The sequence below is a fragment of the Syngnathus leptorhynchus genome, chromosome 12, assembly GCF_054491065.1.
Source record: "Syngnathus leptorhynchus isolate UIUO chromosome 12, UIUO_Slep, whole genome shotgun sequence".
Taxonomy (NCBI): domain Eukaryota; kingdom Metazoa; phylum Chordata; class Actinopteri; order Syngnathiformes; family Syngnathidae; genus Syngnathus; species Syngnathus leptorhynchus.
In genome coordinates, this window is record NC_141206.1 from 1,367,758 (window position 1) to 1,382,884 (window position 15,127).

General features: G+C 43.2%; 2 protein-coding genes across 6 annotated transcripts in view; one reads left to right on the forward strand and one right to left on the reverse strand.

Annotated features, from left to right (window-relative positions):
• The window catches only part of prrc1 (proline-rich coiled-coil 1), a 41,189-nt gene extending 32,241 nt beyond the window's left edge, over positions 1–8,948 (reverse strand). The window contains exons 1-3 of one of the 3 annotated variants that reach the window (XM_085925683.1): positions 8,656–8,948; positions 3,580–3,702; positions 1,208–1,531 (exon numbers count right to left, since the gene is read on the reverse strand). In XM_085925683.1, the coding sequence (XP_085781809.1) occupies positions 1,208–1,531; positions 3,580–3,702; positions 8,656–8,683 (475 nt within the window). In that variant the 5' untranslated portion in view covers positions 8,684–8,948. The remainder of the gene's footprint in view (positions 1–1,207; positions 1,532–3,579; positions 3,703–8,655) is intronic. The other 2 variants (XM_085925681.1, XM_085925682.1) reach the window with 2 other exon arrangements.
• On the forward strand, positions 8,774–14,761 carry LOC147047778 (uncharacterized). Of its 3 annotated transcripts, none has more exons than XM_085925685.1 (2): positions 8,774–13,647; positions 13,727–14,761. In XM_085925685.1, exon 2 carries the CDS (start codon positions 13,728–13,730, stop codon positions 14,415–14,417), a length of 690 nt encoding a protein of 229 aa, XP_085781811.1. In that variant the 5' UTR covers positions 8,774–13,647; position 13,727; the 3' UTR covers positions 14,418–14,761. The 3 variants fall into 3 exon arrangements, with proteins under 3 accessions (XP_085781811.1, XP_085781810.1, XP_085781812.1); XM_085925684.1 differs by having other exon boundaries at positions 8,774–13,588; positions 13,701–14,761; XM_085925686.1 differs by having other exon boundaries at positions 8,774–13,569; positions 13,701–14,761.
• Positions 14,762–15,127: the final 366 nt, after the last annotated feature.

Genomic DNA, 15,127 nt, shown 5'->3' on the forward strand with positions numbered 1-15,127 from the left:
AAACCAACCGCAATGTAGCAAGGGATTACTGTCATTTGAACTGCAAGTGACGTCACCCATGCCGCGCGGCGGTTGTTTCCATAAGGGGCAAAGGATTTGATCACGGGATGACGAAGAGCCCCACGTACTACCGGCATCATTAGCGGCTTTGTTTGTAAGTGACACGGAGGATGAATAGTTTGAAGGATTTAATGATTTGGAGTGACACAGAAGGTTTGAAAAATTATTATTCTCGACGGGAACTCTCTTTCGCGTCCGTGGATGGAAGTCGGGGGCCGGCGCTCGGCCGGGTGGCTGTCCGGGGACGGTGGATGGGACTCGGACATGGCTTTTACGCACGCCCGGTCATACTCTACGGAGCTTTCTTTCACCTCCGTGGATGGAAGTCGGGGGCCGCCGCTCCGCCGGGTGGCTGTCCGGGGACGGAGGATTGGGCTCCGACATGGCTTTTACGCATGCCCGGTTCTATTCTATGGAGCTCTCTTCCACCTCCGTGGCTGGAAGTTCAGTAGTTGTTGGCTCGTTGAACTCTTGCTTTGTTAAATAAAGAGCCGTTTACCAAACCTACGTCTTTCCTGGTACTTTGGTAACGCTACAATATAGTTATATACTAGATCTCTGCAGCGCACGCGCGGCGTTGTTGACATAAAGAACGAGGAATTTGATCGATGGATTTAATGATTTGGAGTGACAGTGATGGTCTGATAACATTGTTTTAATATGATAGTTTTTTAAAATATACTTTATATATCGTTATATGGGTCTGTGGAATAATTAGAATTGCAACTTACAACGGGTCCGACGTCAGCATATGCGGCGCATAGCGGCATTGTTTACATAACGCACGATCGATGGATTTAATGAATTGGAGTGACACAGATGGTTTGATAAACATGTTATTCATGTAATAGTTATTAGAATAACTCTGAATGTTACGTCAGGCCCGTTCTCAGCTCCTCGTTTGTGTATATGTGACGTTAGCATACCGTATCGTTTAGCCTGTTGCTGGTTCATGTCTGTTTTTGGTGTAGGATTTTGACAAAGAAATTTGCCCCAAAAGTGCGACTTATACTCCAGTGCGACTTATATATTTTTTTTTTTCACTTTATTGCGCATTTTATGGCTGGTGCGACTAATACTCCGGAGCGATTTATAGTCCGAAAATTACGGTAATTGAATCAAATATGCTGTTGCACACATTATGTACCTGGAATAGAGGATGGGCTGGAGAAAGTTGGCATCAGCGGTGTCTGTGGTGTTCGACCAGCATGACCCCGTGTGATGTCATATCCTGCGCTCATGGAAAAATTGGAAATAGGAGGCCCAACAGGGGGTGCACCAGAAGAAAAGGATGGTGGTCTTGTGGAAGAGGTCAGGGGAGGCACGGAGACCGAAGTATTGGTGCTGAAGGGGCTGCCAAGTGAAGATGTAGAAGGAAATATGGAAGGTGGAGTCACGGGGCTGCTAAAAGCAGGAAGGGAAGAAGCATTGATTGAGCTAGTGCCTGCAGCGATGGGATGACCTGATGGAGCTGAAACACAAATATTAAACCTTAATGATACTTTTTGTCAAATGCTGGTCATCTTTTAGCCATTACTAATAAACACTTTTTGTATTTTACGTAACAATTTCACATTTACGGGCCTTATTGCAAAGAAAGTACTCCCCAAAATGACAGCTCAGGCAGTCTTTAAAAAGAGAGTAAATGAGTCCATATAGCTATTGGTTAAAATTTGCAGTCTCTAAGGCCATTCAACCTGCAGCTGAACGTCAGCAAGACCAAGGAGAGTGTTGTTGACTTCTGGAAGGGTCAAACCCAACACCTGCCGCTGACCATCGACGGTGCTGTGATGGAGAGGGTGAGCAGCACCAGATTCCTGGGGGTGCACATCAGTGAGGACCTCTCCTGGACCATCAACGTTGCGTCGCTGGCGAAGAAAGCTCAGCGCTGCCTGTACTTTCTGCGGAGACTCAGGTGAGCAAGTGGTCCTCCTGCCATCATGACCACATTCTACCGTGGCACCATTGAGAGCGTCCGCTCCAGTTGTATCGCTGTGTGGGGTGGTGGCTGCACTGAATACAACATGAAGGCCCTGCAGCGCATAGTGAACACGGCTAGTAAGATCATTGGGGCTTCACTCCCCTCCCTGAAGGACATTTACACCTCCCGTCTCTCCCGCAAGGCGACTGCGATTGTGTGTGATGAGTCACCCCGCTCACTCTTTGTTTGATCTTCTGCCCTCTGGGAAGAGGTACAGATTCCTGCACTCCCGCACCACCAGACTCGCCAACAGCTTGGTGCTCCAAGCTGTCAGGATCCTGAATTCTCTCCCCCCTCGGCTGCATAACGTCCTGTTCTTTAGCGCTATATTCTGGCTGTCTGCTGTATGCACGCTTGCTCCATTTTGCTCTTCTTATTTGTCCATTTATTTATTTATTGTTTATTTATTGGGTTATTTGCTTATTACTTATTCATCGCTCGTCTATTCGTTTTTACTATTTGTGCTATTTGCTTGTATGTGTTGTGTAATGTGTCTAGTCACCGTGGGACGGTGGGAAACGTAATTTCGATCTCTTTGTGTGTCTCAACGTGAAGAAATTGACAATAACGCAGACTTTGACTTTTGACTTTAGTTGTATAATTTTGTAGAAAATAAGCAGATCACAGACACACAAATGGAAACTTTCTGCCTTAAAGAAATACTAAAAGAAACCAAGAAAAAATGTGGTCATCAGTAAGTTACTTGTTTACACAAACCAAGAGAAAAAATACAGAATCACACAATTCTGAGGAAAAAAATATATGAACAATAAAAACAAAAACAAATGAACAACACACCACTGGTTATTTGTTGCAGCACACCTGGCTTTTATAACAGCCGGCAGTCTCAGCGGCATAGATTTAATGATTGATAATGATAAATGACAAGGAACGAGTAATAAACAGTACAGAGATCCCTCTCCACTTTGCTCTTGAAAAGGGAGCAACAGCAATGTCTAAATACTCTTATTAATTTATACAAACATAGTTGCTCCATCAGAGCACAGACACGGCACACACAGCTTGGTAACTTTTCCATTACACATAAGGCACAGCTCATTAACGTCATGACACAGATACAAAACATCCAGTAGATAAGACATTCAGGTGATAACAGAACAAATGTCGGCCTTATGAGGGTATGTTTTTCCTTCTTTTCCCCTCCCTTTTCTTCCCTTCCATATTTCTGCTTGCGGACAGTATAAAACCTTCTGATATAGAGTCTGACTTTGTTTCATCTCCTGAAGAGTATTGTGTACTGACTGCCGTAAAACAACCCAAGATCTTGCAAATAAAGAACCAACTATTACTCCACAACTTTGTTTACCTTGTTCAACGACGGACATCTTGAACAAACGCAACAGTCTTCACCTTATACAAATGCACTACTTCACGGGTTTATAGGTGACAGTAGAACGGCGCATAAATACATGCTGATAGCGTGGGGATTGCCCCCGAGCAGTGCGAGAAATTTAGATGGAAAGATGATTCCCTTTTGGTAAAAGACCTCTGGACTAGAATCAATACAAATGTCCTACCGATGGTCATTGGAGGAGGGATGACTGAAGCAGCTGCACTTATTGGTGGTGTCGGGCTGGATGGAGGCGTAGTCTCAATTCCACTCTCTTCCATCATTTCCTTAACCTTAAGAGGAGCAGAATCTTTTGTGGAACAAAATAAATGCAAATAGTACTCGTAAACCATAGTTTGACATTCAATTAACCTGCTGTTGTGATTGTTCTGTAGAAAAAACTACCAACTCTATCTATCGGAAAACAATTTTGCCAAAGGCTTACATTTGCTTGTTTATTTGTTTGAGCTTGCTCATTGTCACAGCTCTGTGGTATGAATACTGCTAGGGCCTGCATTTCCCCACCCCCGGGATCAATAAAGTTTCAATCAATCAATCAAATTACTGTTATAAAATTCACGTGCTTGCTTCAATGTGCTCACGTACTCGGTGTTGCAGTTTGGAGTATTGAATGAGTATTATTAGTATTATTTCGTTGGCTATATGAGAAGTCATATTGTGTGACTGGTCATTGAACGCACCTCACGTAAACTGCCGAACGGGACGGGGTGTACTGTGTGTCTTTTGCTTTTCCACACAGCTATCGTTGAATAGAAACACTTATTTTCAAAACCTTTTTAATAAAATTGGAAATCCGAAAACATCAATGTGAGTTATTCGTTTCTTAAAATGTCAACAGGCAAGTAATCTCATCATCACTGCTGTCACCCAACGCATGCACGCTCCCGCATGGGAATTACAATGACACAACTACCGAGATGTGTTGAAAAATTGTCGCGTTCCGGTGTTGTGCTAGATTTGGTTCCCCTGTGAGATTTTGTTCCCCCTGCCGCGGGAGCGCGCACGCCTTGTTTGGAAAGCGACAAACCGATGTTGTTTTCAATAAAAACATGAAGAACTCACGTTTGCGCCAGTCAATTTTAATTTTTAGAAAGGATTATTCTCATTTGATATCTTTAAATTCATTCGCGTTCTGCCGTTGAAGCGGGGTGCATTCAAAGACCAGTCGTACAAACGGACACATTCACTTCACCAAAAGCAACGCTATAATTACGTGAGCTCTTTTCACAAACCTCGATGCAAAGATGCATCCATCCGTTTAATTACTCAGGTATTTTCAAAGGAAATTAATATTGTTGCATTTATTAATTTGCTTTAATATGGCAGCGCAATATAATTAAAAGCTGACACTATAGCAATGTCAAACGTGTTCATTTAAGAAAAAGCCACACACTTTTGTGAACAAATCTTTCATAATGAGAATGATTTGAGTGAATTGATTTGAATGAATAATTGAGAAGGCTCCTTTTGTCCCAAGCAAAATGACAGGTGGTGGGGACAAAAATTGAAACAGGAACTCTATCAAAAATGTCAACCCGTGAGAATTTGTGCCTCCCCATATTTTGAGAACAGTGAGTCCTGGGCCCCAACTGTTTTTTTTTTTTCTGTCTTCCTGAGGGTCTGTTTGGGTTGTGTGGCGAATTTGAGCAGGTTCCCTCATTCCTAGCCCAAGTTACAGGGGCGGAATACATCCTCTCGGGGCTACCGTGAGGAAATGTTTCCCCCCTTATTTTGAGAACGGTGAGTCCGGGACCCCAACTGTTTTTTTTCTGTCTTCCTGAGGGTCTGTTCGGGTTGTGTGGCAAATTTGAACAGGTTCCCTCATTCCTAGCCCAAATTACAGGGGGGAACACATCCTTACGGCAGCCCCGTGAGAATATGCCCCCCCCCCCCATTTAAAACGGTGTTTTTGTAAATAAATGATTTGTGCACTGATTTACAGTATTGGGTACCAATACATAAATAAATGATGTAATGTCTGTCCTTCTTTTGGTCAAACAATATTGTCTTGAGGGTGGCTCGGTGGCGCACTGGATAGCACATCCACCTCACAGTTAGGGGGGTGTGGGTTCGATTCCACCTCCGGCCCTCCCTGTGTGGAGTTTGCCTGTTCTCCTCGTGTCCGTGTGGGTTTTCTCCGGGCCACTTCAATAGTAAGTCACTGTTTAGCTCAGTAAGTAGAGAATGGCACATTCAACACGAGCCACTTTCCCAAGTGGAATCGAATTTCACTTGGCCGTTATTTTTTATTTATTTATTTAATTTTAACACATCATTTTAATAATTTATTTTATTCACCATCATCATCATAATTAATTTGCCATTTTTATTTCATTTAATCATTATTTCGAGACCCACAATAGTGTGAAGTGTCTTCGCCTTCACACGCAATTTCTCCACAAATTGCAAATTCTAGTTCCCATTCATTCTCAATGGGGATTTAACATTTGCTCTAACTTCTACATTTTTTTTATCGATTCAACCCGTTCCAACTTTCAACTGTTCATACCTACCTATTCCACAACTTTTAAGTTACCAACAATTCCAAATTTCAAATTTTGAAATTCACGCCAAATTCTCCTAAATTTTGGTTTTCAACTTACATTTTTCATGATTAGTGTGAAGGCATTATTATTCCGCCCCATTATTAGTAAGTCACTGTTTAGCTCAGTAGGTAGAGCATCAGACTTCCACCCTCTATGCGTGAGTTCGAGTCCCGCACTGAGCAACTTTGTCCATACAACTTTTATCATGATTTCTTTCCCTAACTCATTTACATTTATTTCATTTTATTTCTTAACATTTCATTTTAACACATTGTTTCCCAATTTATTTTTTCAGCATCATTTTACCAATTTATTTTATTCAACATCATTTATCATCATTAATTTACCATTTACATTGGGCGGGTTGTCATTACACATTAGCGGGCTTCTACCATTTTTCCCTTCATTAAGCAAATTCCAGCACTTTAATAGTCGGACACTGTTTAGTTCAGTAGGTAGAGCATCAAACTTCTAACCTCATTGTTGTGCATGGGCAACTTTTTCAACATCAACTTTTTTAATCATGTTTTTTTAATCTTACTAATTTTAACACATAATTTTACCAATTTATTTTATTCAACATCATTCATCATAATTTACCATTTTTATTTCTCATTTAATAGCATCATTCCACCGCATGAACAGTAAGTCACTGTTTAGCTCAGTAAGTAGAGAATGGCACATTCAACCTGAGTCATTTTGCTGAGTGGGTTCGAATCTCACTTGGCCGTTCATTTAATTTTAACACATCATTTTTATCATTTATATTCTTCATCATCATCATAATTAATTTACCATACCATCATTCCACCGCATGAATAGTAAGTCACTGTTTAGCTCAGTAGGTAGAGCATCAGACTTCACCCTCAACGTCGTGAGTTTGAGTCCCGTAATAACAATAGTGTGAAGTGTCTTCACCTTCACACCAATAAAGGACAGGAATAACAATAGTGTGAAGGTCTTCACCTTCACACTAATAAAGGACAGGAATAACAATAGGGTGAAGGTCTTCACCTTCACACTAATAAAGGACAGGAATAACAATAGGGTGAAGGTCTTCACCTTCACACTAATAATAAAGGACAGGAATAACAATCGTGTGAAGGTCTTCACCTTCACACTAATAATAAAGGACAGGAATAACAATCGTGTGAAGGTCTTCACCTTCACACTAACAATAGTGTGAACGTCTTCACCTTCACACTAATAAAGGACAGGAATAACAATAGTTTGAACGTCTTCACCTTCACACTAATAATAATAAAGTGAATGGAGTAGAATAACATAAGTGTGAAGGCCTTCGCCTTCACACAGTTAAAATTGACTGATGCAAACGTGAGTTCATGTTTTTATTGAAAACATCGTGCTGACGTCGTACGACGCCCTAGGGGAGGGGGGTCCAAAGTTTTTGCAAGGAGGGCCAGATTTGATAAAGTGAAGGGGCCTGGGGTCCAGTAGTTTTTTCGGACATTTTGTTTTAACTACAATTTCATCCAAATAAACACTGTTATAAAAGAAATTTCATTCTCCCAATTGTCTTTATTTTTTAAATGACAAAATAACCAAATATAAGCCACTCAGGCAGATGTGAACAACTCTAAAAACACAAATTCTGCCTTTCATTCATATCTGAAGAGTCCGATAACATTGAACAAACTGTATGAAATACCTTAAATTTACTTGAGTTTAAAATTATTTTCGCCTCATGAACATTTTAAACAGGAGTTATAAGTAATACATAAAATACGATAACATTGAACAAACTGTATGAAATACCTTAAATTTACATGAGTTTAAAATTATTTTCGCCTCATGAACATTTCCCACAGGGTTCACGCAGCCGGTTCGCGCGTACCCTTTTTACAACGGGTTTATTTCCGCATTTGACTTGCGCATGCTCCGCATAGCAGGACAGCTGGAGTCATGTTCTCGCTGTGAAATCACGCCGGGTTGCGCGAGATTACATTTCTGCGGCATAAATATAAAATAGCTTTGGTACGTGTGTATTAAAGCGCTGGTCAACAATGGCGGCGGGCCACATACTAAAGATTTTATCACAGAGGCTGCAGGCCTGATGAAATTTGACCACGGGCCGCAATTGACCCGCGGGCCGGACTTTGGACATGCCTGCCTGCCCTAGGTCATCGGTTTTTCGCTTTCCAAACAAGGCGTGCGCGGTCCCGCGGCAGGGGAAACCAAATCTAGCACAACATCCGTTTATTTCACTGGGCATTTAGTGTTCTATGAGCAGGGTCCAATTAGCACCGCTGTTTACACTTTGAAGAACACTTTTGTTGTTGTTGTTGTTGTTGTTATGAACACAATTTCATTAGCGAATGCAATTGAACCATTTATGTACGTGTGTGTGTGTGTGTGTGTGTGTGTGTGTGTGTGTGTGTGTGTGTGTGTGTGTGTGTGTGTGTGTGTGTGTGTGTGTGTGTGTGTGTGTGTGTGTGTGTGTGTGTGTGTGTGTGTGTGTGTGTGTGTGTGTGTGTGTGTGCGTGTGCATAGAGAGCGAGAGCTATAACATTACACGTGTACACGGCTGTTCGTGACAAAGCAGAAGGAAAGTCCAGTACTAAAGATGTTCGTACGGTTTGTTTTGAGCTAAGCCTTAACTGATAAGGGAAACAAGTGTCGTTGGAGATAACGTGTATATAAATTCATATTGCAACATAAACAGCCTTTGTACTCACCTCGGAGAAGATCAGCTCGATTTCCCATTAACACAGACTCACTTTGATGACGTCATGCGTTGCCACGTCTGCTCTAACGGTGCGTCACGAGATTCGAGCTCCTCCTACTACAGGGAAATTGGACTCGCTCCTGACGGATCAGCTGCCACACCTCAGCCCCCAGTTCAAAGGGGTGTTCTCGTCCAATTCACTTAGGAAGTCGGATAAATTCTACTTCCGACCCTCGTCGATTGCAGCATAACATCCATGAAAGGACGACACTCAAGCCAGGCATCATTCACACGGTTAAACCAGCCGCTCCTGAATTTCAAGTGTGCCCATATTTTACGCTTTGCGGTAAAAAAAAGAGCGAAGGGAAAGCAGAGCAGTGCGCTACAATGTAAACACGGCAAAAGAGAGCGAGTGAAAAGCGGTGTAGTGTGCGAAAAAGAAAACTCAAATATCCTATCTCAAAACATTATATTTTCTCAGACCAAGTAAAAAATAAAGATTTATAACACCAAACCAAAATCAAACATTTGAAAATGTCCATTAATGCACTCAGTACTTGATTGGGAATCCTTTTGCACAGATTACTGCATCAATGTATACCCTACTAGTATACTTTTTCATAATATTCTAATATTTTGAGATAGGATATTTGAGTTTTCTTAAGCTGTATGTCACGGTGCCAGACCCCCCCGGCCTCTTTGACGGCACGTCTGGCCCATGTACTTGAAACACAAGAACATTTTGAGCTATAACAAAAGGTTATAGTTACAACAAAAGGTTATAGCTTCAATATTAAAATTATAAAAGGCTTGCAATATTTCAGTTGATTTGTAATGAATCCAGGATGTATAACTTTTTTTTAATTGCATTACAGAAAATAAACACAATACATACACATTTATCACATTATTCAAATTTTCTGAGACAGTCTTGTATGAGAAGCATTGGAATGTAATTACAAGAGGAGTATCTCAACCAGCCCATGTGGGTCTTTCATCCTACAATTTATGGGGTCAATAGGTCACATAACCTTGATGCTATTGAGCTATAATGCTAATATTGACAATGTGAATATAGAGTCAAAAAGTCTCAAAACTAATATGGTCACTTCATTTATTAAAGTACATAAATGTTCACATACACAATCTGTTTGGTTTGCAAATATTGAGATCATGCACATGAATAATTTTGTTCTGAGATAATCGTTAAACACTAGTGTAACAGTGTTCAGTGGCTTGCATGAGAGATTCGTACACATTTTTGGACAAGGACAATCTACAGAAGGGGGAATGTTTCTATACATACATTGGGCAGCAAGGAACAGTAGCTCTGATCATGTTGAAAGAGAACAAAACCTTACAAGGCATCATCATCAGTGAGTTCATAATCAGGAGAGGAGAAAACATGAACCATCTCGAGACTAACAAATAAGGTTATTGTTATCACCAATGTTGAAAGAGGTGGTTCAAATGACGTTTGCAGGAAAGGACGCTGATATAAGCAGTATGGCAGCAGTTGCGCGAAGAGGCCGAAAAAGCCAACAGCCTTCTTAGAATCGTACTGAGAGTTAGCAGAGCTATAAAATTGTAAGGACTGCCCGGATGAAATTCAAATCTTTTTGCGTAAGCTTGATTTTTGTGTCAGTGTTCGCTTTCCTTAATAGAACAAAAACGACCTTGCATTCAGTAAGTTGGACATAAACAATAGGTAATGGTGGAGTGAGGCAGAGGGTGATTGGAGCGCGCTCTCCCGCTCATTGTAAATTTTCAAACAATGGTTATGAATTGATATAAAATACTAGATGCGTTGGAATGGAAATTAGAAGAAGTGTATGCCAATCAGCTCATATAGAAGGTTGAGACAAGGAAATCAGAAGAATAACTGCTGGTATGCAGTGTCTAATTTGGTTGTTAATTTTCTATTTTCTGTTTCTATTATCTATTCTATTACAAAATGGAAGTGCAGTAATCCCTCATTTATCGCGGATAATTGGTTCCAAGACCACACAGGATAAGTGAAAATCCGCAGTCACTTTATCATTTTTAACATACACAATTTTTTTTGTCTCAATAAATGTACATTAAACCATATACGTGCATATGTTATCATTAGAACATGAAATAATAGTTTCAAACATGTAAATACTATATTAATATTGACGTCATGATGGCGCCGCGGATGGCAGCCACGGTGAGTCGCTCTCTGTTTCTTTGTCTTTGTTAGGATACGGATTTTAGCTATTGATCTGACTCCAAATTGCGATCAACACTTAACACAAGTTTCTATGTCCCAATCCAGACACTGGCGCACCTAACAATTTTGCGAGTTCGTTCTGTCAAAGAGAAGACCAGTAGATCAATCAGACCAAATTTACCAATTGTTTATTCCTAACAAAGCGCACTAATACAGGCCTGGGTCCCGGGTCCCTCACACTAAAACTCGTGCGTTTTTGTGACCACCAAAAGACGACACATTCTTCCGGGTTGCCCAGTTTTAAAGAAACACAATATGAATATTAAAGCATGCAAAATATTGTGTGATGATTGGTCGATGGTCATCTCCTCCCCGTCGAGGTGTTATCACTCTGGTCAGGGGGTTGGTTTTTTCCTCTCGAAGCCCAACCACCTGGACGTGGTGTTGTTCTTTGTTCTCGTTCCTCACCGACCTTGAGGTGTTATCGTCCGGTACTCCCTTCGTCCCGTGCCATCCCGTACTCCCTGTCTGGTACTCCCTTCCTGGGCCTCCCTGTTCCATAACTCTTAGAAGAAAACAAGTTCATGCAGTGTGCCTGCACATTCCTCACCCCCCACCAATCCACACAAGCACTCCAATACTAGATATTATATTGATATGATTATATGTTTCACACAACCTTAAAAAATATGTTTGCAAACCGCTGAAAGCACATTTCCCTTTATCTTATTTTGTGTTTTGTGTCCTCTGCTGTCCATCCCGGATCACTTTTACTAGAAAAGCGCTGTTAAACATCGGACAGTCTTCTTCTGGAATTTTCTCTCCTGTTCTCTCTGATTCAGACTGTTTGTCGGAGATTTTAGCCGGAGCGGTGGTGCTATACAAGCTAGCACGATGACGACGCGGAAAATGAGCCGGAGCCCTCATAAAGCTGAGGCAGAGAGGGTTCCATTCTGCCCTACCATCAATTCATCTGGCAAATGTCCGCTCCCTGGCGAACAAGATGGACGAACTGCTGCTCCTCACTTCAAGGAACACGGACTTCAGCAGATCCGCCACGCTGTGCTTTGTGGAAACGTGGCTCAGCGGACGCACCCCACACCACGCGTGGAGTTAGCTGGGTTTCGGCTAATGCGAGCAGATCGCAGCGCGGAGATCTCCGGAAAATCAAAGGGAGGTGGTCTATATTTCTATATTAATGAACTTTGGTGTACGGATGTCACGGTGTTGAAAGAGTCTTGCAGCCCTCTCCTAGAAACACTTTTCATGAACTGCCGGCCGTTCTATTCACCACGGGAGTTCTCCTCGATCGTCATGGCGGCTGTTTACATTCCACCACACGCACGAGGGAATGAAGCGACGCAGATGCTGTCTGACCAGGTGACAGACATGGGGAAACTTCTACCAAATTCACTAATCATTGTTCTGGGTGATCTTAAAAGGGCAAACCTAGCACACGAACTCCCCAGATACAGACAGCACATAACGTGTCCCACCAGAGGCGCACAGACACTGGACCACTGCTACACCGTAATTAAGAATGCATACCACTCTGTGGCTCGTGCAGCTTTAGGACTCTTGGACCATTATCTAGTTCATCTGATTCCGGCCTACAGTCAGAAACTAAAAACGTCTAAGCCTGTGGTGAGGACCGTGAGGAAATGGACAGTGAAGTCAAGGCAGGACCTCCAAGCCTGCTTTGACTGCACCGATTGAGGAGTTTTTGAAGCTGCTATTCAGACCTGCATGATCACACTGACACATCATACATCAGTTTTTGTGAGGATCTGTGTGTGCAGACTAAGACCTTCTGCATATACAACAATGACAAACCTTGGTTTACACCGAACCTCAGGAGGCTGCGCAGAGTCAAGGAGGAGGCCTACTGGAGCGGCGACCGGGACCTGTTCAACCAGACCAGAAACACACTGAACCGAGGGGTCAGGAAAGCCAGGTGGTGTTTCGGGGAGAGCCTGGAGAGACACCTCTCTGCCAATTCTGATCCCTCAACAGTGTGAATAGGTCTGCAGAGCATCACGGGCTTCAAGAAACGAACCCCCCGTCCTATGGAGAGCCCAAGGCTTGCTAATCAGCTAAACAGGTTCTACTGCAGGTTCGATCGGCCCTCCCAAACAACAGGACCTCCTGCAGCCCAATCTACAGACTCACCTCCCCCCACAACTGCTCTGTCCACACTTTCATCACCGCTGTCAGCAACTCTCTTTCCTGCAGAGGCCGTGCCCGCACTCCAGATCCGCGAGGAGGAAGTGCGCTAGATGTTCCGGAGACAAAAGATCAGGAAGGCACCGGGCCCAGACTGCTTTCAAGTATGTGCTGAGCAGCTGGCAGCCACCTTTGCACCGATCTTCAACCGTTCCCTGGAGCTGTGTGAGGTGCCCTCGTGCTTCAAGAGCTCCACCATCACAGGTTTGAATGACTATAGACCTGTCGCTCTGACATCTGTGGTCATGAAATCTTTTGAGAGGTTAGTGCTGAACCACCTGAAGGATGTCACGGGCCCCCTGCTTGACCTCCTCTAGTTTTCCTACTGGACAAACAGGTCGCTGGATGATGCAATCTACATGGTACAACACTACATCCTGCACCACCTGGACACCCCAGGAACGTACGCCAGGATCCTGTTTGTGGACTTCAGCTCGGCGTTCAACACCATCGCTCCTGACATCCTCCAAAAGAACCTCATCCAGCTCTCTGTGCCTGCCTCCACCTGTCAGTGGATCACCAGCGTGTGAGGCTGGGGAGCATCACATCTGACACCCAGACCACCAATATTGGTGCCCCTCAGGGGTGCGTCCTCTCCCCAATGCTCTTCTCTCTCGACACCAACGATTTCTCCTCAGGTGACTCTCCTGTGAAACTCCTGAAGTATGCAGACGAACGACACCACTCTCATCGGACCGATCCGGGACGGTGATGAGACTGCGTACAGACAGGAGGTGGAGCGGCTGGTCCACTGGTGCGGCCAAAACCACCTGGAGCTGAACCCGCTCAAGACCGTGGAGATAAAAGTGGAATTCAGGCGAGACCCTTCACCACTTTCACCCCTCACTATCCGCAGTAATGCTATTCTCTCCACAGACACCTTCAAGTTCCTGGGAACCACAATCTCTCGGGACCTGAAATGGACCGGCGACATTGACTCTGTCCGGAAGAAGGCCCAACAGAGGCTGTACTTCCTGAAACAGCTCAAGAAGTTCAACCTGCCGCGGGAGCTGCTGAAGACCTTTTACACTGCCATCATCCAGTCTGTCCTCTGCACCTCCATCACTATCTGGTTTGGATCGGCCTCCAAACAAGACAAGCACAGACTGCAACAGACAATCAGGACTGCAGAAAAGATAATTGGAATCAACCTCCCATCTATCCAAGACTTGTACCTGTCCAGGACCAGGAAACGTGCAAGAAACATCTCTATAGACCCTTCTCACCCAGGTTGCAGTCTGTTTGAACTACTCCCCTCCGGACGGCGTTATAGAGCTCTGTACGCCAAAACCAGCAGACAAAGAGACAGCTTCTTCCCCCAGGCTGTTGCGCTGATGAACTCATTCCACTCTTAGAGTCTCAGAGTCAATGCTGTGCAATAACATCCTGCTCTCCACACCTTTTGTGAATTGTCTACACTGTTTGTACTATGTGTCCTCTCTTCATCCATTGCAGCCTGGTCATCCTGGAGGAGGGACCCTCCCATCTGTGGTCTCTTCTCAAGGTTTCTCATTTCCCATAGTTGGAGTTTTGAGTTTTTTCTTGCCCTCCTGGGAGTTTAAGATCAGGGGATGTTTGAGAATATTTGTTATTTGTTGTATATGTGTTGTTAGTCACCTAAATGTTGAACAGAGGCTGTGATGTACCGAAGTCAAATTCCTTGTTTGGCACGCTCAAACATGGCGAATAAAAACTCTTGAATCTCTCTTGAATCTTATTACCGTAATTTTCAGACCATAAATCGCGTTTTTTTTTAGTTTAGGTGGGGGGGGAGAGACTTATACTGAGTGACTTATATGTAAATTTTTTCAAAGATTTTCTAAAGAAAAAAAAAAACGGGATAAACGGACCGCGATATACAAGGGATTGCTGTAATTTGCTGTGACATCAGCGGCACAGCGGTTGTTTACTTAAAGGACAAAGATTTGATCACGGGATGACAAAGATAACGAAGGGCCCCACGTACTACTGGCATCATAGCGGCTTTGTTTGTAAGTGACACGAAGGACGAAGAGCTTGAAGGATTTAATGATTTGGAGTGACAACAGAAGGTTTGAAAAACTAT

Excerpts from the sequence above, each read along its gene's own strand:
- LOC147047778 (XM_085925685.1), top strand. The coding sequence starts at position 13,728 with ATGCAGACGAACGACACCACTCTCATCGGACCGATCCGGGACGGTGAT.